At 38.4% G+C, this 25,068-nt stretch overlaps 1 protein-coding gene across 4 annotated transcripts in view; it reads right to left on the minus strand.

The window, feature by feature from the left end:
• YEATS2 (YEATS domain containing 2) overlaps positions 1 to 25,068 on the minus strand; it is a 98,133-nt gene that overhangs the window by 67,049 nt on the left and 6,016 nt on the right. For all 4 annotated transcript variants that reach the window (XM_080655342.1, XM_080655344.1, XM_080655345.1 and 1 more), the window contains exons 2-4: positions 6,319 to 6,436; positions 2,736 to 2,833; positions 2,121 to 2,213 (exon numbers count right to left, since the gene is read on the minus strand). In XM_080655342.1, the coding sequence (XP_080511468.1) occupies positions 2,121 to 2,213; positions 2,736 to 2,833; positions 6,319 to 6,418 (291 nt within the window). In that variant the 5' untranslated portion in view covers positions 6,419 to 6,436. The remainder of the gene's footprint in view (positions 1 to 2,120; positions 2,214 to 2,735; positions 2,834 to 6,318; positions 6,437 to 25,068) is intronic.

Here is a 25,068-nt window from a genome sequence, read left to right on the forward strand (position 1 = left end):
TTAGTAGTGCTCTTTTTAGAGGGATATTGGCCTGGTGTGGGTGGCTCTGTTGTTTGATCGCCATCCCATGCGGTCAACAGTTTGATTCCTGGTCAGGACACATACCCGGGTTGTGGGCTCAGTCCCCCGTAGGGGTGGTGCAAGAGGCAGCAGATGAATGTTTCTCTCTCACTTCGAAGTTTCTCTCTCTCTCTCCCTAAAATCAACAAAAACGTATTTTTTTTTAAAAAAAGGGGAAACTTGAACAGAAAGAGAAAGAGAAGGTATGCAGAAGAAAACATCCATGTGAAGACAGAGGCAGAAATTAGAGTGATGTAGCTACAAACCAAGGAATACCAAGGATTGCCAGCAACCACTAGAAGCTAGGACAAGGCTAGGAAGGGATTCTTCCTAAGAGTCTTCAGAGAGAGCATGCGCCAGCCAACACCTTGATTTTGGACTGCTGGGCTCCAGAATCATAACTTCCTGTTGTTTAAAGCCAACCAAGCTTGTGGTAATTTGTTATGATTTGTTAGCTGCAGAAAAGTGGTTCAGACTCTAACGTTGTATGGAAACTCCTGCAATAGAAGAGACAACTGTCTACCATCTAAAATTAAATTCAAATAATACTCCAGATTTCTCTAAGACAACAACAGGAGTATCACCAACACCAGGCACCCTAAAGCTCCACGGGATGACATGAACGCCTAAATATGAAAGGTACCTCTTCTTTATAAAAACCATAGGAAATGATGCAAAGCAGTATGCCATCATACCTCCCACCATTCTCACAGAGCCAGTACTGTCCAAAAGAAGAATTACCTAACTCTAATTGAAAGAAACTTAAGGAAAAAAAATTTTAAGAGAGAACAACGAAGTTATGCTGAAATTATCAAAGTGTCAATCTGTCCTGTTGCCTTTCAATCCTATCCACATCCTTTATAACTGGAGTGATCTAGTGGCAATCACAGTAACCAAATAATTACACTCTTATCATCAACAGCAGGACAACCTGAGTACTCTATCTCCTGAAGTGAAACAACATGAGGTATATAGCATCACCTATGAAGCATTATTGCCAAAATGATTTAACCTTAAAATAATCAAATATTTAGATATGACTTCCAGTTTACAGGAAAAACAGAGGGAATGAAGGAATAACCAAGGGAAAAAAAATAAATTCAAAATGTGAAACATTTTACAAGATAAATGCCCTGGATCTCTTAAAATAAGTCAATATTCTGGGGGGAAAAAATAGGTGGGAGAACGGGTCTAGATAAAATTAATCTAGAGAAACAAAATAGCTAAATGTAGCTATGAACCTTGATTAGATCCTTGTTGTTGTTTTTTTTAAAAAAAACAACAACAACACACAAAGCAGCTTTAAAAGATATTTTGGGGACAACTAGAAAAATTTGAATATGGACTGGTTAACAGATAATAGTAGTGAATCATTCTCTTAGGTATTGTGACTACATAGAAGAATGGCCGTTAGGAAATATGTAATTAAATATTTAGAGGTGAAGTGTCATGATGCCTGGAACTTATTTTCAAATGCTTTAGAGAAAAATAAAACAGATAAAACAAATATGGCAAAATGTTAAAATTGTTCATTCTAAGTGATGCATTAAGAGGTGCTTATTTAACCTTCTCTGCATATTTGAAATTTTTCATAAAAAGTAAGGGGGGATGGAAATCAGGGCTTCCTGAACAGGGCAAATCTACTGAAACAAAAAAATTCCATTCATTAGCAATGAAAAGTCAAAGAAAAAAAAAATCAACCTACAACTTCCTCCAAAGCCAACCATAATCAAATGAAGAGAAAGAAGGCAAGTTATTTTTGTATCTGCAAAGCCTAACAACACTGCTAAATATTAGTAGGAAAGGGATTAATTAAAAAGAAAAAAAATGTTACTTAGCATTATTGACAACATAGAGAGGTACAATTAAAGGACGAATAAAGGATTATGGTTGAACACAATAAGTTTATGTACATTCCCAGGAAAGTAGGCTAGGCTTCTTGAATTCTAAAGGTCAATATGAGAAATGTTTCAAAGGCAGGAATTCCACATCAACACTAATTTCCCCTTCACACAACAAATATGGGTGGCCAGAAATGACTGCATATGAGGAAAAGTTACCTCAGAAACTTTTAGAAGTCCTGCAGAAGCATAGTAGTTTGCGACAATGCAGGCACGAAGTTTATCCATCATCCTTCTTGCCTCAATCAGTCGCTAAAAACAAATGTCAACTCATTACTTTAAAAAATAGAAATGACAGGACGGATATATAAATAATTCATAAAATAAGAAATGCAAATGACCAACAAAAGCTCGACCTCTCTAATAATCAAAGACAAATAAAAATGACCATTTTCCACCAATCAGGTTGGCAAAGACCTAAAAGAATGACAAAAACTAATGTTTTTGCAAGAGCATACAGACATATTAATATGTATATTTATGTGTACACATGCATTGTCATGAAACATCCACAAAGAATTGAGCACAAGAGCAAAGAGGAATTATATTTGGGATGAAATTTCAGGTAAATTTTTTATCTTTTCCTGTAATTTCATTAATTAAAAAAAGGGAGGGGGCATGTCTTTTTTCCAAAAATGAGAAAGCTCTTAAAAAAAAAAAAAACAGCAAAGGGAAAAAATAAACTATGATTCTATCTCAAGAGGTTTTTTTCAAGTCATCGTGTAGATTTTTTTCAATAGCTTTGTGTGTTTTTTTAATTTGTCATCATTATACCTGGTCAATGACTTCAATTTCATGTTCCTTATTCTTCATTTCAAGTGTAAATTGCTCCTTGATAATAGTCTCTATCTTCTGCACAGCAGCATCTCGAGCTACACAAAGAACATAAAGTAATCCATGGTCTAATTAATCAGTGGTTGTCTTAAGTCAGCAAGCAAAGAAGAAACCCAGGAAAATAGTAACTCTGAAGTGAAGAAACCTATTGGCCATCATCTTAACCAATGATGAAAAGTGAACGTCACTAATATTGTGTTTTCTGATAGGATGCATTGAGAAGACTACATCACTGAGCCAAAAAGCTGAATGTAATTACAGGGACATCAAATAAACCTAAACTAAAGGACATTCTATAAAATAACTGGCCTATATAATTCAAACATTACTATTTGAGGAGATTAAAAGAGACTAAAGAGATATGACAACTAAATGCACTGTGTGATCCTGGACTGGATCCCAGAGAGGGAAAAAGAGTTATTGTGGTTGAAAAGGGGCCACATGATAGCCTGAGAAGGTTAGGGAAGACCTGCAGGATGGCCTTGCAAGCTCAGGGACTTAAAGTAACCACATCAGATGGTCTGAAATTTAAAAAATTTTAGCTAAAAGCAGTTTATGGCAGGTAGTCATGCCCTAGACTAGAATCTTCCCTGACAAAAGACAATGCATCTTCGATAACATTCCTTTGGAATGTCAGGGTAACTCCCCCTTTTTCCAGACCCCTCAGAGCACAATTAATGCACCAGAGCAGAGACCATAAAGCCTCTCATTATTTTATCATGTTAACTGCTGACTGTTAACTATCCTGTACCCACCTATGTAAAAGATGTATGTGTCTGTTATTTTACTTTTCACCCAAACCCAAAGGCTTCTCCACTTTGCTTTCTCCCATTTCCCTAGTCCAGTGGTCAGCAAACTGCGGCTCGCGAGCCGCATGCTGCTTCTGTTGACTAATGAGTTTGATGACCACTGCCCTATTCTATCACCAATGGATTTTATGTCTTCTCTTTTGACTATAATGTATAAAATAAGGTGCAAAACTGCCATTCTCTGGAGCATTATTTCAATCTGTTGAGATTTTGCTTCCCAACAACTGTCGACAGTTTGGCTCAAGTAAACTCACAAAACTTCTCTATAGGTTTGAATATTTCTTATGTTGACATTATAAAAAACAGTATTAGGATAACTGGTTGAGGGAGAATGATCAACCAAAGGAGGCAAAATGTGAACAACTGGTCATTAATCTTAATTTTAAAAATATGGATAATTCTTGAAATTTTCCTGTTTGAAATTACATCAAAATAAAATTACCAAAATATAAAAAGAAACCCAAGATTCTGAGAGAAAATTTGGTGACTTAGGAGAAAGAAGTAAAGTATTAGCTAGAGCAGTAACATGAGAGCAGTTTATAACAACACAGGAAGTTTCCTTCTGTAGAGAAGGATCTAGCAAGCAATTCAGCAGTTTCTAACCACAACTACCCAAAGGGATGAGTAAAGAAAATTCAAAAGGAAAGAAAATGCCTCCAAAGGTGATATAATTTAGATGATGACTACTCAAAGTAATGTGCAACTCAAAGAGTTAAAATATCAGAATATAAAATGTAGCTTGATAGAGAATTTTTAAAAATAGAAGAGCCAAATAACCACTTGAACAACCTGGGATTTTGCAAAACAACCTGTATTTGTAAGATGAAAAAAAATCACCATTTTTTGGGGTATATGAAAAATTACAGAGAAAATTTGGACTCCGTGATCACCCCTGTCACTTTCTCCCCATAAAATATGCCATTAAATTGTCAATTTAAAACTAGTAATGATATAAACATTCTTATAGATGTCTGCATAAAGGCAAATGACCAATTTTTCTCATATTTGAGAAGAATATTTTCTAGTATTACTGTATATATATCCTTTATACAAACCCTGTGTACAGAAACCAGCAGAGACTGAAAGTCTCCCTAGGGACAATAATCACTGAATGCTATTTTATCATAAGCTCCTGAAAAAGAAAAAACTCTTCTAAATTATCTCTTTCATGGAATAAGTAAAAACAAAACAACAAACAAAATAAAATACAGGCAAAGGAAGCATCCTACCAAATCCATTTTGAGAAAATTCTGAAAAATATGATTGGGAATTAGGTAGGGTATGGACATCAAAAGGAAGAATAACAAATTGTGACTCAATAACAAAAAAGTATCCCTGCTCAGGCTGAGTGCTTGGGAATTTAAACTGGATTAAAATGAAATTATGATGTTTACTAAAACATTCAGTTTTCCCTATTCTCATTTTTATTTTTAAAAAGTTATGTTGCCCGGCTGGTGTGGCTCAGTGGTTGAGGGTCTACCTATGATCCAGGAGGTCACGGTTCAATTCCTGGTCAGGGCATATGCCCAGGTTGCAGGCTTGATCCTAAGTATGGGGTGTGCAGGAGGCAGGCAATTGATGATTCTCTCTCATCATTGATGTTTCTATCTCTCTCTTCCTCTCCCTTCCTCTCTGAAATCAATAAAAATATTTTTTTAAAAGTTATGTCATATGATACATTTGAGTTGCATGATATTTTCACATTTATTTTGTTTGTTTCTGAAAGGAAACAACATTTCCTTGTAAATAAAATTTCTACTGAATGGGGGAGGTTGCAGTGAAATGTTTTCATTATTTGGAATTAGATTTGGTAATGTTTGCTCTACAAAGACTTTGGTGGAGGGTACAGTATGACTTGATTGCACTTATAGAGACAGGAATTTTCTTTACTAAACTCTAGGAGTCCTCATCTTTGTTGGAGCTGTAACACCTTTTTCTGACTTTGATGCCTTCTTTACTCAGCGATAATATATAGATTTGTCATTTAAATGAACAATAATAAATTTCAGTAGTAATTTGTTTTGAAAACTCAAAATTTAGTTCTATTTTTAAAGATAGTTTAAAACATTCTGGGTAATTACAGACACTTAATTGATGATATGCTCTTCAACTTAAAACTAGTAATTATATGATCTTGAGCAAGTAATTTAATGCTCTTGAGCCTTAACTACTATCCTCTATTTGCAGAGGTAAACTAGATCAATGTTTCCCAAATTTCCATCATTCATATACCCCTTCAAAATACCTACCAGATCTGAGAACCACATGAAACATATAATTAAATAATATTTTAAAATAATTTTAGCCTTATCCTTAGCAATAGTCATGAAGCTACAAGTCTCATGAGACCATCATCGTTTCTATAGACATTAAAATAATATATAACTATTAATATAAAAAAACCTGAATCCATGTACCACCTATAATCATCTCACATGACACCACACGGTAGTACACATAGCTTATGTAAGACTTTATGATTACACCTAACATACAATAATGACTAAAACTTATAGCCTGTCTCATTACTGATGCTTCAGTCTACCTGATTGTTCCTATCTTTTATGCCACACATGGTATATTACTATTAAACAGAGCACTTAGTAATCCTTCTCACAAGCTTCTTCAAATTATATACAACAGTGGAAATGCATTCCAATTTAGCATGTGCCAACAAAAAAATACATAATTTCCTAAGGTAGGTGAATTTCTACCTGAATTCTCAATTGCTTTATGCCGCTTATTTGGAAGAGCCACAGATACATCCTCATAATCAGGGTCAGTTTCTTTAATTGTTCGCTTGATTCCAGACATGATGACATCCGTTCTTCACTGTGAAGCAATAATAAATTAATTAATTAATAACAGAGCTGGGCAAAAGTACTTATAATTATATGTACACACATACAAAGGGAATAAATACTGACACTTAAAAGTCAGTATAAATATGTACATATCCCTCTCAACCCCAAGACACAACTTCAAAAGTTTACTAAAAAAATCATCATGCTCATCATCATCTGTTACAAAGCATGGATTTCCTTCCAAGAAAAAATCCTTTAACAAAGCAGCACATTGTTCAGACTTTTTTAAAGGGCCAGGCTTTCACAGAAGGACCATCGTAAGGAAAAGACACAAAAGGAAAAAAAAACAGACTTGAATTAAAACATGGTAGGCCCACACATTATCTTGAAATTCATAATGTATCAAACATATTACAAAATACAAGCAATATAGTCTCAATAAAAAATTTATTATATAAATCCTCTCTCTGGTACTTACACAATACCTACTACAGAACAGGTACTCAATAAATATTGTGACTGATAGTTTATCATTACTCATAATAAACAAACTGTATAGACTTATAGTAAAGTCCAATAAATCTTCTAGATCTGCATTGTCCTGATACATGAGCCACTACCCATACATGGCTATTTAAAGTTAATTATAATTAAATAAAATTTAGAATTCAGTTTTATTCCACATTTCAATATTTCACATTTCAGAACTAGCTACATTTCACGTGCTCAATAGTCATCAGTGGCTAGTAACTACTACTATAAGCAAAGACATAGAAGAATTATGTCACTGCAAAAAGTCCTACGGGACAGTGCTCCTCTTCCAAACTCTGTTTCATTGAGCACTTACTAACTTTTCATCAGTCATTGTAAGATATGCTGTCCAGACCAGCACTGTCCAAAAGAAATAACATGTGAGCCACAAACAAATTTAATATCTTCTAGCAGCCTTATTTATTTGAGAGAAAGGAGAGATAGAAAGAGAGAGACATCGATCTGCTATCCCACCAATTGATGCATTCATTGGTTTATTCTTGTATGTGCCTTGGCCAGGGATCGAACCCACAACCTTGATGCATTGGGATGATGCTCTAACCAACTGAGCAAACCAGCCAGGGCCTAGCAGCCACATTTAAAAGAGGGAAAAAATGGGTGAAATTAATTTTAATAATGTATTTTATTCAACCAATATACCCAAAATATTATTCCAACAATGTAATCAATATAAACAAATTAGCAAGAAGATACTTTTTACATTCTTATCTTTGTACTAAGTCTTTAAAATCCAGTGTGTATTTTAAACAGAGAGCACATCTCGATTTGGAGTAGCCACATTTCAAAGGTTCAATAATCATCCATGGCTTGTGGCTCCTTATTGGGCAGCCAGTTTCTACTGACATACAAATAAAAAAAACTGCTCCAGGGTGGTTACATGAGTTGCCCCTTAGCATTCTATATAATAAAGAGGTAATATGCAAATTGACCATCACTCCAACACACAAGATGGCCGCCCCCATGTGGACACAAGATGGCCAGCAAGGGAGGGCAGTTGGGGGGGACCAGGCCTGCAGGGGAAGGCATTTGGGGGGGAACAGGCCTGCAGGGGAAGGCAGTTGGGGGCGATCAGGCTGGCAGGGGAGGGCAGTTTTGGGCAATCAGGCCAGCAGGGGAGGGCAGTTAGGAGCAACCAAGCCAGCAAGGGAGGGCAGTTAAGGGTGACCGGGTCGGCAGGGGAGGGCAGTTAGGGGCAATCAGGTTGGCAGGGGAGTGGTTAGGGGGTGATCAGGTTGGCAGGGGAGGGCAGTTAGGGGCGACCAGGCCTGCAGGCAGGCGAACGGATGGGAGCCAGCAGTCCTGGATTGTGAGAGGAATGTCCGACTGCCCGTTTAGGCCTGATCCCTCTAGGGGTCCCAGATTGGAGAGGGTGCAGGCTGGGCTGAGGGACACACACACACACACACACACACACACACACACCCTGTGTACAAATTTCATGCACCGGGCCTCTAGATAATCTACAATATAAAAAAGACAAGAAGATTTCTCTGATTTCCAAACCTCTGCTCTTATCACTAACAGAGATTATGTACCTAACCAAAGACAAAAATACAATGAATATTTATTGAGGTAATACAAAGTTTTAAAATAAAATTAATGAAGATGAAATGTTAACTCAAAAATATTTATTTTTTTATTCACTCAAAATTAACAGAAATAACAATTTAAAAGTCTCTTGCCTGGCTGGGTGGCTCCATTTGGAGCATTGTCCAATACACCAAAAAGGTTGTGGGTTCAATTCCTGGTCAGGGCACATACCTAGCTAGCGGGTTCAATCCCAGGTGGGGGCATGTAACAGGAGGCAATGGAACAATGTTTCTTTCCCATCTCTCCCCCCAGATCCCCTTTTCTCATCAATAAACATATCCTCAGGTGAGAATTAAAAACAAACAAACTACTCTTTAAAAAAAAAAAGAAAGGCTCTTAGTTCAGTTCTTTCACCCATCCCAGAGACAGACTCACTTGATTCAGGTGTCAGACTCATGTACTGATATATGTATATGTAAATCCTGGATTTAAGAGAACGTTTTCCCTATAACTGTTATCGTGCATAATAGCCGTAAGCTTTAAAATATTCTAAAACTTGTGTTAATAAACATACTTAATCAAGCCATTTAATGTTATTTACTATCATTACCTAACCTGCTCTAATTCAGAATATAAATAAGTCTTTATTTTTATAGAGACCCTGAATCTATTATTTTCTGTTTTTAGAGCTTATAAAAAGTGAGAGTAAAATCTTACTCTTTTCTTTTAGCCTTTTCCATTTGGTCTGCAACTAGTTTTAGACAAACTGTCACTAAGAATTTCTAGTGAAATTCTGGGACAGTTATATGAAGAAAACATTCTTTAAAAAAAAATCAATAAACTTCATTCCTTTTTTCCTTAATGCAAATAAGAAAAAAAAAATAACACTCTTACTCTGAGACAAATCTAAAATTGGAGGCAGAGACAACCCAACAGATCTCCAAATCTATTTCTGCGCCATACCATTTCCTCAGAGACCACCTGTCTTCCAGTTTGCCAAGAGTCTTATGGGATTACCTGTGAAGATGAGTGAATCCAGTATCATCTTCACTAACCCATTCCATGGACCTCATAATCTGCATATTCTCTTCCCACCACCCCTCAAGTAATCTCAAGATTACAGTGGTTCTTCCCCAGAAAGGTTGGGGTTTCTTGAAGAAAATAGTACTTTATTTTACCCTCACTTAAGGAATGAAGCAAAAACTCTTTTAACGTCTGCTCTGAAGCTGGGGAAATAGAAGAGGAAAAAGGGAAGAATTTGGTAGTGGGGGGGTTGGGTAAGTAAGAAGAAACCACCAATGAGTTAACTTTTTCAGCCAAGGTAATTCCTATTTAATGCAGCCCTTGTAAGCAATCTTCTCCTGCCATTTTTGGGCATAAACTTGAGCTTCCGATAAACATTATCGGAAGATATAGGAGTGTATTGAGCATGTTTAAATAAGTCAGTCTGCTTCAGTCTTAGCAAGAATACTAAAGTATACACATGCTGCATTCAAGTATATGCTAGCTAAGGCTAGGCATGTATGCCGAAGCATGCTATCATCATGATGTAATAAATAAGCGAATGGAATGTGTAACAAACCATGGCAATATGAATTTTTGGATTCTTCTTGTCTGGTTTCGAGATTTAAGAAAAGGAAATGTGAACAGTTGTTAGATATTGTCAGATTCAACTCTGAAACAAAATGTCCTGATCCTTTTTAGGTTTTAAATAAAATGAAATTAAAAAGAATACTGAAATGTTACTGTGAACTGTTAAAAAAATCTGTTACTGTTTATAATTTGTCTGTGAAAACGGACTTTCTCCATACCATGGGATCAAATACTAATGCAGAAATATATGTAACACTCATTCCTGTAATTTAAAATTTTCATCTCATTGAAACAGCCTCATTATAAACAGTTAATGTTGTCCAGTTAGCCTTAAAAAAAACACACATTTTCCCCCATGTATAATGTAAGAAAGCAAAACCAGCCTGTATCACACCTATTCAAGTAACATAAACTAGTCTGAGTTTTTAAAAAAAGATTAAAGACCAAAACAAAAACAAAACCTTTTAATATTCTATATTTTGAAATAAACTCTAAGAGAAAAATAATTTTTAAAAAATTATATAATTAAAAACATAAAAATTAGGTAATACATAGTCACTAGAAATTCTTAGTAAAAAGTTTTAGTTCTCATGTCAGAGAAAACCTAGAACCCCTAGAATTTAGTCCTAGAACCCTGTCTTGCAGACATATCTTACAAGGTGGCCAATTCTTAGGGGAAGGAGGTCCTTGAAAAATTTGCTATGTACTATGTGAGGTATCTTCTCAATATAAAATTCTATGATCGCCCAGTTGGTGTGGCTCAGTGGTTGAGCCAGGAGTTCAGGGTTTGATTCACAGTCAGGGTAAATGCCTGGGTTGCAGGCTTGATCCCCAGAAGGGGCCGTGCAGGAGGCAGCTAATTAATGATTCTCTCTCATCATTAATGTTTCTATCCCTCTCCCTTCATCTCTCTGAAATCAATAAAAACTTACTTAAAATTCTATGATCTTTATGGCATTTGAATCTCATTAGAACCACTATTTTGTGTTCTCATTCAAGACAACTTTGCCCGTCTGATTTAAAAATGGGAATGGGGAGGAGCAGAACAATCATTTTCCATCTGCTTCCACATAGACAAATGTTTCTAAGATGTTAATAATGGTTTTTATAATCCTTTGGCCCTATTTCTATAGTCTTCACTTCCTACAAAATATTTTCCCCTTTGTTAACATGACAACCAATGTTTATCAAATATTTGAATGACAGGATCTGTAACCATTCTCCTCTATTAGCAAAGAGACATTTAAAAAATATCTACAAAATCCAAAACAGAATGGGCAAACAAACTGTGGTATACCCAATGAACTCCTTATCCATGCAACTACAGAAATTAATTTCAAAATCATTATGGTTAGTAAAAGAGCCAGACATGAAAGAATGCATAAAATGATTCCACTTATATGAAATTCTGAAACAGACAGATTTATCTTTGGTGAATGAAAAGAGAATAGTAGTGGGGTGCTGGTGGTGGAGAGTGATTGGGAAGAGGAATAAGGATCATTCTGGGGTGATAGAAATATTTTATATCTTAATAATGGTGTGGGTTACATGGGTAATATGCAATCATGAAAACTCATCCAACCACACACTTAAAATACGTGTATTTCAACTGTTTGTGTATTTTACTATACCTCAGTTTAGGACTATAAAAATATATATCTGATCATGTCAACCCTGCTTGAAATCTTCAATGGCTTCTCATAACACTTAGAATAAAATCACTCTCTTTAACATGACCTACAAGATCTTACATGAATTGGGTCCAGCCTTCCTTTCCATTCTTCATCATTAACTTTCAGACATATTGGTTTTCTTTCTGTTCCCCAAATATACCTCAATCTTTCCTTAGGGTTTTTGGACTTAAGGTTCCTTCTCTCGGGAATGCTCTTCCCCTAGGTTAGCTCTACCAGATCCCAATTCAAATGTCCACCTTATCAGAAAAAGCCTTCCCTGATGATACCTTCCAACATAGCTCTCCCCCTCTTTCCCCTACACAGTTCCTGTAAGCTCTCAAGAAACTAATTGCTGAATAAATTAATGGCTAACTAAAATACATGATAAAATATAAATATCCACAGGGACTATAACTACTAGTTTACACTAGCTTTCATCATGCTTTCCACAATACTATACTTATAAATCTATTTGTTCATATTGCTACAACTTCAAAAGCACTATGGCTAAATGTTTAAAATAAAGAGATGTGCAAAAATGCCTGGCCAGTAGTTGAGCATTAACCCATGAACCGGGAGGTCACAGTTCGATTCCTGGTCAGGGTACGTGTCTGGGTTGCAGGCTTGATCCCCAGTAGGGGGTGTGCAAGAGGCAGCAGATCAATCATTCTCTCTCATCATTGATGCTTCACCCTCTCTCCTCCTATTCCTCTCTGAAATCAATAAAAACATATTAAAACAAAAGAGATGTGCAAAGTTATACACAAGCATGTGCAAACAAAAAGATAGCAGGCTGGGCAAGATTAATAACAGACAGTAATTTAAGGCAAAGAAAACACTTAATAAAGACTGCTACTATTAAAAGACACAATCACAAAGATATATCATAACCTATACACCAAACAACATAGTGTCAAAACAAACAAAATACAAAACAAAGCAGAAATACAAGGAGGATTTAAGAAAATCACCATTATAATAGAATCTGAACACATCTCTCAGAAATTTAAAAGACCAAGACAACAACACATAAAAATACAGGTGATAGCCCTAACCAGTTTGGCTCAGTGGATAGAGAGTCAGCCTGCAGACTCAAGGGTCCCAGGTTCGATTCCGGTCAAGGGCATGTACCTTGGTTGCCGGCACATCCCCAGTAGGGGCTGTGCAGGAGGCAGCCTACTAATGTTTCTCTCTCATCGATGTTTCTAACTTTCTCTCCTGTAGGGAGCGGTTATAGGGTTAAGCCACGGACTTATCTGCTGGCAAAGCACAAACAAATCCCAGCTTAGAGGGCACAGCCCTCTTAGCATAATTAAGCTTGATCTTGTGACTGCTCCCTAGATCTTTCCTGGGTAGCTAATGGGCTGTGGGAGGTGCAGCAAATGCTGCCAAAACAAGTGAAACTTACAAGAACATTGTAAATTACCTTGTTTACCTCTGACTATAAAATAAAGCATCAGCTTGCAGTCTGGATCTGTTCTGTGGTCTCAGTCAGACACAGAAGATCCACCTAGACCCAGCTTATTCTCTTTGTCTGTCTTTTCTTCATCCTTCGCCGGCCTCCCTCAGGCTTGCCAAACCCTTGGCCGTGCTGGCGCGGCACACTCTCCCTCTCCCTTCCTCTCTGTAAAAAATCAATGAAATATATTTTTAAAAAAATACAGGTGATATAGATGTGATTAAGAAGCCAGATTTGGCGGAGAAACCAAGATGGCGGCATAGGTAAACACCTAAACTGCTGCCTCACAAAACAATTTCAAAACTACAACTAAAAGACAAAACGGACATAATCCAGAACCACAGGAAGGCTGGCTGAGTGGAAATTCTACAACTAGAAGGAAAGAGAAAAGCATACTGAGACTCAGAGGAGCTGCAGGAGGCAGAGGTACTGAGACGCGTGCGCGGAGAGGACTGACAACTGAGTGCGCGGCTGGCTTTCTCAAGCGGGAGAAAGACAAAAGCTCCCAACTGCGCTGAACTCCAGTTCTGGGCGAGACTCTTGGGAACCAGACTCATTCGGGGAGAAACTGGTCTGGCAGCGGGCGGAACTCGAGGGTGGCTTTCTCTCAGAGGTGCTTGCAGCAATTACCATGGGACACTGAGACCCAGGGGCCTCTTAGGACAGGGCTGACGCGAAACCAATGCTGTCTGCTCCGCCCTGAGACTCTGCCCCATCCAAGCTGAGCACAGAGGCTTTTGCAAGTCTTGTCTCATAAGGGTGTCTCCAGCACAGAAGTTCTCCCAGCATAGACACAGGTGATCCTCACAGCCCAACTGGCCTGGAGGTCAATTCCTCCCAGTGATACCAACAACAATCAAGACTTAACTACAACAAGACTGTGCACACAGCCCACAAAGGGGGGCACCAAGAGTGTCCACCTCAGGTAACTGGGGAGGCTGAGCCACTGGGCCCTATAGGACACCTAGCACAAAAGCCACTCTATCAACTCAGGGAAGCAGCGAAAATGTGGAGACAAAGAAACAGGTCACAAATGAAAGAAATGGAGGAAAACAAACTACTGGATATAGAGTTCAAAACCACGATTATAAGGTTTTTCAAGAATTTTCTAGAAAAGGCCGATAAATTTAACAAGACCCTCGAGGATATGAAAAAGGACCAACTAGAAATTAAGCATACACTGACTGAAATAAAGAATATTATACAGAGATCTAACAGCAGACTAGAGGATTGAAGGAACAAGTCAAAGATTTGAAATACAAAGAAGCAAAAAACACTCAACCAGAAAAGCAAAAAGAAAAAATAATCCAAAAATATGAAGACAGTGTAAGGAGCCTCTGGGACAACTTCAAGCGTACCAACATCCGAATTATGGGGGTGCCAGAAGAAGAGAGAGAGCAAGATACTGAAAACCTATTTGAAGAAATAATGACCAAAAACTTCCCCCACCTGGTGAAAGAAATAGACTTACAAGTCCAGGAAGCGCAGAGAACCCCAAACAAAAGGAATTCAAAGAGGACCACACCAAGACACATCATAATTAAAATGCCAAGGGCAAAAAACAAAGAGAGAATATTAAAAGCAGCAAGAGAAAAACAGTTAATTACCTACAAGGGAGCACCCATACAACTGTCAGCTGATTTCTCAACAGAAACTATGCAGGCCAGATGGGAGTGGCAAGAAATATTCAAAGTGATGAATAGCAAGAACCTACAACCAAGATTACTCTACCCAGCAAAGCTATCATTCAGAATTGAAGGGCAGATAAAGAGCTTCACAGGTAAGAAAAAGCTAAAGCAATTCATCAACGCCAAACCAGTATTATATGAAATGCTGAAAGGTATTCTTTAAGAAGAGGAAGAAGAAAAAAAAGGTAAAGATAAAAATTATGAACAACAAATACATATCTATCAACAAGTGAATCTAAAAATCAAGTGAATAAAAAAAATCTGATGAACAGAATAAACTGGTGAACGGAACAGAATCAGGGGCATAGAAAGGGAGTGAACTAACAATTCTTGGGGGGAAGGGGTGTGGGGAATGCGGGAAGAGACTGGACAAAAATCATACACCTAGCCAAAACCGGTTTGGCTCAGTGGATAGAGAGTCAGCCTGCGGACTGAAAGGTCCCAGGTTCGATTCCGGTCAAGGGCATGTAACTTGGTTGCGGGCACATCCCCAGTAGGAGGTGTGCAAGAGGCAGTAGATCGATGTTTCTCTCTCATCAATGTTTCTATCTATCCCTCTTCCTTCCTCTCTGTAAAAAATCAATAAAATATATTTTAAAAAAAAAATCATACACCTATGGATGGGGACAGTTGGGGGGGGGGGTAAGGGCAGAGGGTGGGGTGGGAACCGGGTAGAGGGGAGCTATGGGGGAAAAAAGAGGAACAATTGTAATAATCTGAACAAATAAAGATTTATTAAATTTTAAAAAAAGAAGCCAGATTTAACAGATACATACATACAACTATGAACTCAGCATAGAATAGTCCATTTGAAATATTTATAAAACTTCATTAAAATTAAATCATATAACAGAATATGAAGAAAGCCTCAATAATTACAAAATGTGAACATGTTATAATCATATTCTCTGATCCTAATAAAATATGAACTTAACAAAAACTCACTATGATATGGAAAATACGACATTCTAAATAACTCATGGCTCAAAGAGGAAATTAAAAGAACAGCCTATTAAAAAGTTAACAACAATATATCTAAACCTATGGAGATGTGGCCTAAAGGTATCCTCAGAGGAAAATGACAGACCTGTTTTTTCATTTGTGAATACAGATTACAAATCCTTTCCAGCAGGGTATTAAAATAGTACACCATAACTAGAAGGTATTACTGCCAGCATTAAATAAAGTAGATCCAGAAGCAAGGTAATTTGACTACACACATTTAATGTTGGACCTTTAAGAACTAATCTAAATCCATATGATCGATATCCTGAATCATACAGGGGTAGTCAAAAGTAAGTTTACAGTTGTGATACGCAAAACAAGTTTATTCTCTTATTATTTATTAATTATTGCATTATTTTTCATACGAATAACTGTAACCCTACTTTTGCTAACCCCTACATTTTGCAAATTAAGAATAGCAGCAGGGCCATGCTGGTGTGGTTCAGTGGTTGAGCATTGACCTATGAACCAGGAGGTCACGGTTCAATTCCTGACCAGGGCATATGCTTGGCTTTCAGGCTCAATCCCCGATTGTGCAGGATGCAGCTGATCAGTGATTCTCTCTCATCATTGATGTTTCTAGCTCTCTCTCCCTCTCCCTTCCTCTCTGAAATCAATAAAAAATATATTTTATTAAAAAATAGCAGCAGCCCTAGCCGGTTTGGCTCAGTGGATAGAGCATTGGCTGCAGACCAAAGGGTCCCAGTTCGATTCCAGTCAAGGACACATACCTTGGTTGCAGGCTCCTCCCCAGCCCGGACCCTGGTTGGGGCTCGTGTAGGAGGCAACCAATCAATGTATTTCTCTCACATCATATTTCTCTCTCTCTTTCCCTCTCTCTTCTACTCTCCCTAAAAATCAATGGAAACATATCCTCGGGTGAGGATTAAAAAGAAAAAAAAAAAAAAATAGCAGCAGGTTTTACCCCAACACCATCTAAGCTTCCCAAAGACTGCTCAATGTGTACGCTAAGAATGTATATCCAGCCTGGCCGGTTTGGCTCAGTGGATAGAGCGTCGGCCTGCGGACTGAAGGGTCCCGGGTTCGATTCCGGTCAAGGGCATGTGCCTTGGTTGCGAGCACATCCCCAGTAGGAGGTGTGCGGAGGGCAGCTGATCGATGTTTCTCTCTCATCGGTATTTCTCACTCTCTATCCCTCTCCCTTCCTCTTTGTAAAAAAAAATCAATAAAATATGTTTAAAAAAAAAAAAAGAATGTATATCCATTTTAATATCAGACTGAGAAAAATCATTAGGCATAAAGAAGTCCAATGAAAAGAATCAAAATGTTTTCCAACGTCAATTTAATTTTTTCCTATTTGAAGATTACTCATAAAACTGTCACCTCTCATTGATATAGTTAACATAAACAGCTAATTCCCCCCAAAAAATTATGCTTATTTTCACACTACAAGCTATCTGAAGTAACCTATTATAGGAAAGATTCAGATTAAGGGAAATCTAAAAGAAAAAAGATTCTGTTCTGATTTTCATTACAGTTGGTCCTGACAAAAACTCTATCCTAAATATCCTAAGCTAGGCCTTATACACTAAATTGTTTGACTACACTCTCATTTGTTGGCCAACACAATTAATCTTTCCTCAACTCATCTAGAATTGGAAAAAAATATGTATTTTAAGTAAAAATAATCACAATTTTACACTGGGCCAGAATGGTGGGAAGCTGACAGAGGTTGATCATTAGCGTCAAACTGATGTGGGCCATTCAGTTGATGTAGGCCATTCCCAATATGGCATGTAAAGAGCTGAACAAAATGAAAAAGCTATAGAGCTGAGCTCAAAAAGTATTGTTTCGTTATTTAAGTATTATCTATTTTCAGGTAAAAACAACTCTTTTTCTCTTATAAACAAAACTGCTTAAGACTAAAAGTTGCTCTAGCCCTAACCGGTTTGGCTCAGTGGATAGAGCATCGGCCTGCGGACTGAAGGGTCCCAGGTTCGATTCCAGTCAAGGGCATGTACCTTGGTTGAAGGCACATCCCCAGTAAGGGGTGTGCAGGAGGCAGCTGATCGATGTTTCTCTCTCATCGATGTTTCTAACTATCCCTCTCCCTTCCTCTCTGTAAAAATTCAATAAAATATATTTTTTTAAAAATGAAAAAATAATAAGTTGCTCTATATAAGGTAAGCCCCCAAATCCATTCAGACAAATAATCTGTTTCTAAACTGACCAAGTAATAGTATGAAAAAGAGTTTAGATTGAAACAGCTATTCTAAATTATCCATGTCCTCCTTCTATTCATCAGTGGAGAATTTGCCTTAGGTAAGTTTTTTTTTGTTTTTTAAATCCACACCCGAGGATATTTTTTCCATTGATTTTTAGAGAGAGTGGAAGGGAGAGGGAGAGAGAGAGAAACACCAACGTGAGAAAGACACATTGATTGGTTGCCTCCAGCAGGCCCCCAACCCTACAACCAAGGTACGTGTCCTTGACCAGAATCGAACCCAGGCCCTTCAGTCTGCAGGCCAATGCTCTATCCCAGGGGTGGGCAAACTTTTTGACTTGAGGGCCACAATGGGTTCTTAAACTGGACCAGAGGGCCGGAACAAAAGCATGGATGGAGTGTTTGTGTGAACTAATATAAATTCAAAGTAAACATCATTACATAAAAGGGTACGGTCTTTTTTTTTTTTTATTTCAATAGTTTTATTCATTTCAAACTGTGCTCTGATACTGTGCTCTCCAGGGGCGTGTCTCCCTACATCACAACGATAACGTGTCTACGCATTCCCAGGGTGATGTCGGGAGACGCATCCGCGGGCATTACAAGGAGCCTCTGGAAGATTGAGAGGTTGTTCCTTCTACTGAATGGGCGGATATAAATCCGCCCACTCAGAAGAAGGAGCTGCGGCAGTGTTTCCCGACGTTGCCATGTTAACACTGCTGCTGGTGAAGGAGCAGAGGGGAGAGCAAGAAAACCCTCCGCTCTTTCGGCTCCGCGGGCCAGATAGAACAGCCGAACGGGCCGGATCTGGCCCGCGGGCTGTAGTTTGCCCACGGCTGCTCTATCCACTGAGTCAAACCGGCTAGGGAGGTAAATTTTACTCTTCCTTTACCCTATCACTTCAACATAATTTTTATAGAAGAGTGAACAATGGATACATAAGAGTTTGAGATATTTCAGGTAAATTCTTCTATATATATAGATATATACACATACATATATAAATACACATACACATATACATACATATATACACACACACACACACACATATATATGGTGGTTGTTTTTTAATTGATTGCAGAGAGGAAGGGAGAGGGAGGGAGAGAGAGAAACCACGATGAGAGAGAGAATCATTGATCGGCTGCCTCCTGCACGTCCCATACCGGGGATTGAGCCCCAAACCAGATCTTGTGCCCTGACCGGGAATCTAGTTTTCTTTCCAAGAGAAGCAAAAAGGAAACAAAACTCGTCTACATATCTATGTTGGAGAGAAAAGAACAGGAGCAGATCAAGATTGTGCCAAACTCTTGGACACAGTGATTGGGACTATATAAATTGAGCCAAATCTTGCACACTTCACTAAATAGGGACTTTTCACTGGAGCTTTCAGATGGACAATAAATCCTATGGGGATAAGTGTTATGCCTTTCTATCTGGAGCTATGATTTTTTCTATAAAGGAAATAGCACCTTAAAGCCTAAGACATTTTTTAATATCTTAGAAAATTAGTTTTTCTTTAGAATAACACTGCCTAATCTGAAAAATCTAACCATCAATAAAAACCTACCTATTAATGAAAATTTTCTGGAATTAGATATAGTGATGTTTGTACAACTTTGTGAATATAATTTAAAAAACTAAACTAAACTAAATGTTACACTTTACCAGAGTGAACTTTATGGCATATGAATTAGATCTCAACAAAGCAATTATAAAAAATAATAATGATAAACCCAATACACATTAATTTTAAACAGAAATCTATTTACAGATTATCCTACCCCCGGTATGTGTGTGCACACTATTTGTGCACTGACAGGGCTATCAGCTGGGGAATCAACATTCATTAGGAAGACCAGTTGAGGGGGAAGTACAGACTTTTAATATTTTTAAATTTAACTTTATCATGAAATATTTCAGATATTCAAAGAAGTAAAAATGCTCAGTGAGGGGCATACAGTAAATTAAAAAATATTAGTAATTTGCTATTTTGTAAGCTGGGTGGGAGCTACGTAGTCATTTATTGCTTTACTGCTATTCTTTATAACATACTTCCTTATTTATGTGCTCTTTAGTATATATGATGTATATCCCCATTTTTTGAAACAAAACTTTAAAAGTTTAAAAAGTAAAGAAATTATGCACATTCATACCATGGAATAAATCAGCTTTTCTATAATGTGACAGACACATTTTTAAAATGTACCACACTGAGTAAAATTGTATCATAAAAATCACGAGGCTTATGGGAAAAATGAAGTTTTGAAGTATGACACTCAAAATTTTTACCAATAACATAAAAAAGGGAGTCTAATTATAATGGTAGCCATTTTACACATGCTAAATGGTTAAGAAATCCTATATAATAAAAGGCTAATATTAATATGCAAATTGTCCCCTTGGGAGTTCAACTGGGCGTGAGTTTGATCAACTGCTATGACATATGCTGACCACCAGGGGGTGGCGAAGAATGAAGGAAGGCCCCGATCAGCCCAGATCACCGGCCAGGCCTAAGGACCCTACCTATGTACAAATTTCGTGCACCAGGCCTCTAGTACATAAATAAATATGGCACTTTACCTTGAAAAAGACTTTAAGTTTGCTGTAGTAGTAAGTGGGCATTGAAAGTTTGCAGCTTGTGAGTTACTATCCAGTGGTAGGATGGTAATGTGAAATCAACAAAAATCTGTAACACCAGATGTGGATGGGTATGACTCATTACACAGCAGTAAACTGAGGTTGCTGGAAGGTATTTGAAGTGCATGCCTGTGTGTGCCTTGTGTATTCCTCCTGTGGCTCAGTTGGGCAGGGTAGTTTCCTGCATTTGCCTAGCATTTCTTGCAGACAAACTTCACATTATACTCAATTCCCTATTATATCAATTGCACTGAACAAATTTGTGTTTTCCCGTAGCAAAACTGATGGTACTACTGTAAGACTGTAATGAAACTATTTAAATACCTCTAAAATAAATTGTAAAGTGAAAAAAAACAAGGTGCAGAACAACGTCTGTACTTTGATTGCTTCTGTTGTAAACCAGAAGAAAAAGAGACAAAAGAGATGCTGGTATATGTGTGTGTTTTTCTACATCAAAAACAATTAACTATCATTGTCTCTGGGTAGTGGTTTTGCTTTTCATTTTATCCCTGACTACAATGTTTACATTTTCTAATCATGTCTAAGTTATTTGGGGGAGGAAAATGCCAAAAAGAACAATATGAGAGATTGATTATAGGTATCTTTATGTCTCTTTCTGTTTTCTTCTTACTTCTCTGTATGTTAAAAAGAACACAATTAAGAGTGTGGAACAACTGGAATTCTCATGGAATGCTAGTGGGAATGAAAAATGGGACAATCACTTTGGAAAAAAGTTTGGCAGTTTCCTAAACAGTTAAACACACTCTGCCATATGACTCAGCTATTCTGCTCCTAAGTATTTACCCAAGAGAAATAAAAGCATATGACCTACAAAAACTTGTACACAAATGTTCACAGCAACTTTATTTGTGCTAGTCAGAAACTAGACACAACCTAAATGTCCATGAACAGGTGAATGGATAAACAAATTGTGATATAGCCACACAATAGACTATTACCTATCATTCATATATATATATATATATATATATATATATATATATATATATATATATAAAGAGCCAGGGTCGTAACATCCAAAACGACCAAAGACTCGACCAAATGCCAGGCTGCATGCGCAGCAGGCGAGCGGTCTGAACTGCTGACCTCTTGGGGGGGGGGGGGGGCGGGGGAGGGAGAGAGAGAGAGAGAGAGAGAGAGAGAGAGAGAGAGAGAGAGAGAGATGGCTGCTGATCAGCCCCGCCTCCACGATCAGGCCCGGAGATGCTGACTGGCATAAAAACCGACCAATCAGAACCAAATCTGGATAAACTGTGAAGGCAGAACCTAAGGTGGGGGCTGAGGAGGAGTTTTAAGGGCAACAGCTGTTTGGTGTAAGGTGTAAGAAAGTGATTCAATTTTTTAATGACCGGTTTGGCAGTATAGTGCATATGGCTGGCTATCAGTCCAGATATAGGGATTATGTGTGTTTGTCTGCCAAGAGCATCTCCTCCTGCTGCAAAAGGCTTTCCCCCGCCCCCCATTTAAGCAATCCTATCCTATATAATCTATCTATACTAATAAAATGGTAATATGCTAATTAGACCAGGTCGACAGGCCATCTTCCAGACGTCCGACTTCCTTCTGGACAAAACTACGGTGGTGGGGGCAGAGGCAGAGGCAGTTAGGGGCGATCAGGCCGGCAGGGGAGGGCAGTTGGGGGCGAGATCAGGCCAGCAGGGGAGGGCAGTTGGGGGCGAGATCAGGCTGGCAGGGGAGGGCAGTTGGGGGTGACCAGGCCGGCAGCGGAGGGCAGTTAGGGGTGATCAAGCAGTTAGGGGCATAAGAAAAATTTTGGGGAAATGCATATGATCACTACCTTGATTATGGGAATGGTTTCACAGGTATATAAGGATGTCGAAACTTATCAAATTGTACATTTCATATATGTGCAGTTTGTGATATGCAAATTGTACCTCAATAAAGCTGGTTAGCCGTGGCCGGTGTGTCTCAGTGGTTAGAATGTTGGCACCTGCACCAAAGGGTCATGGGTTTGATTCCTGGCCCTGGTCAGAGCACATGCGAGAGGCAACCAATCAATACCTCTCTCTCTTTCTCTCTCTCTCTCTTTCTCATACAATAGAATATTATTAAGTAGATATACAAAAAGTCACAAGTTATATGACTCTATTTATATGAAATGTCCACAAACAGGCAAATCAATAGACACAGAAAATGGTTGCAGGGGGAACTGAGATTGACTGCTAATAGATATGGGATTTCTTTCTAGGGAGATGGAAAACTTACAGAATTAGATAGTAATGGCTGCACAACCTTGTGAATATACTTTATGCACTTAAAAATGGTGAATTTAATGAACAACATAAACTGATGAACAAAAACAGAGAATTATCAATCAGACCATCAAACCTCAGAGGGAAGGTAGGGGAGGGTGGGGGTAAGAGGTAAGGGGGAGAGATCAACCAAAGGACTTGTATGCATGCATATAAGCCTAACCAATGGACAGACACCAGGGGGAGTGAGGGCATGAGTGAGGGAGGTGTGTGTGTGTGGGGGGGCAATGGGGGAATAAGGACACATATATAATACCTTAATCAATAAAGAAAAAAAAACAAAATAAATAAAAATTGTGAATTTTACACCATGTGATTTATACCTCAATAAAAGAGTATACATACAACCTCAAATAAACTATTTTTTCTAAAACAAAATGGGTAAAAATCACCAATGTATCTAAAACCCTAGCTCACTCTTCAAATAAGCAGAATAAACAATCCTTATCTAGAAGAATGAATTCTACCTCTCCTTGTCTGCAGTCATCAAAGTTCACATGCCTGAACATCTCACAATTACCTTCTAATGGGTAATATTTCCTCTGCCTTCTCTCCACTTACTAAAATGCTACTTCATCCTTCAAGAATCAAATTAAATTTCAACTCATCCATGAAATGCACTCCAGCCTTGGAAAACATTTTTCTAACACCCACAGAACCGATGATACAGAAACAATCTGTTTCATAAGTCTTGTTTTCTATGAGGGAAAAGTACACCAACCTCCACTCTTCATTTGGTAGCAGTGTACAAAACAGAATGAAAGGGGACCAGGATTAAAGGCAAGGGAGGGAAACGGGAGGGCAATTTAAGGAGATGGCAATGAAGATTCAAATAAAAATCTGTGGTCAAATGAGAAGAGAGGAGGATCAGGTATTTCTGAGAATCTATCCTAAGGAAATACTCTCAAGGAAGAGTGATGTACATCATATGTGGGCTGCTTAAATGTTAGTTTTCCCCTTCCTGTGTATCTATATATATAAAGCTCTATAAGCGAATGGTCAAGCGGATAACATGCACTGACCACCAGGGGGCAGACACTCAATGCAAGAGCTGCCCCCTGGTGGTCAGTGTGCTCTCGTAGCGGGAGTACCGCTCAGCTGACCAGTGGGCGCCAGACGAGGGGCTCATGGCTGGCGAGCGCAGCTGCAGTGGCACGAGCCTCTCCCGCCTACAGGGCAGCACTACCAAGCAGCGGCAGCAGAGGCAGGCACCACAGGGCCGGGATGAGTGGGAGCTGCGCCCGGCCCGGGCTCAGGCTCTTCCCTGGCCGCCTGTCACTTCCCGCACTGCTACATCCCTCTGGGAGATGTCGGACCATCCCAATCCCCGCGGGGATGTGAGAGGGTGTAGGCCAGTCTGAGGGACCCCAACGGTGCACAAATCCATGCACTGGGCCTCTAGTTTGATAATTAAAAAAACTGGAAATAGTCCATAGCAAATTATAGTGCATCCACTAAATGAATATGAAAAAATTTTATTATGATCCTATATGTAGTAAACCCTGAAAATCATGTACACAAAAACTGTTAGAATAAATGAATTCAGCAAAGTAGCAGGATATAAAGTCAACACACAAATATCAGTTGCATTTCACCCAGGCTGGGAGGCTCAGTTGGTTAGGGTGTCACCCCAACAAGTCAAGATTTGATCCCTGTTCAGGGTACATACATGAATCAACCAATGCCCTAGCCAGTTTGGCTCCGTGGATAGAACGTCAGACCATGGAATGAAGAGACCTGGGTTCGATTCTGGTCAAGGGCACGTACCTTGGTTGCAGGCTCTATGCCCTGACCTGGATGGGGCATGTGTGGGAGGCAACCAATACACAGTAACATCAATGTTTCTCTCTCTCTCTGTCTTTCCCCCTGTCTTCCACTCTCTCTAAAAAAATCAATGGGAAAATATCCTCAGGTGAGGATCAACAAAAAAATAAGTAAGTAAAAGAAGGAGTTATTTGTTTAAAAAAGAATCAACCAATGAACACAGAAATAAGTGGAACAACAAACTGATGTTTACTTCTATCTCAAAAAAAAAAAAAAA

The sequence above is a fragment of the Plecotus auritus genome (genome assembly GCF_963455305.1).
Source record: "Plecotus auritus genome assembly, chromosome: 2".
Taxonomy (NCBI): Eukaryota; Metazoa; Chordata; class Mammalia; order Chiroptera; family Vespertilionidae; genus Plecotus; species Plecotus auritus.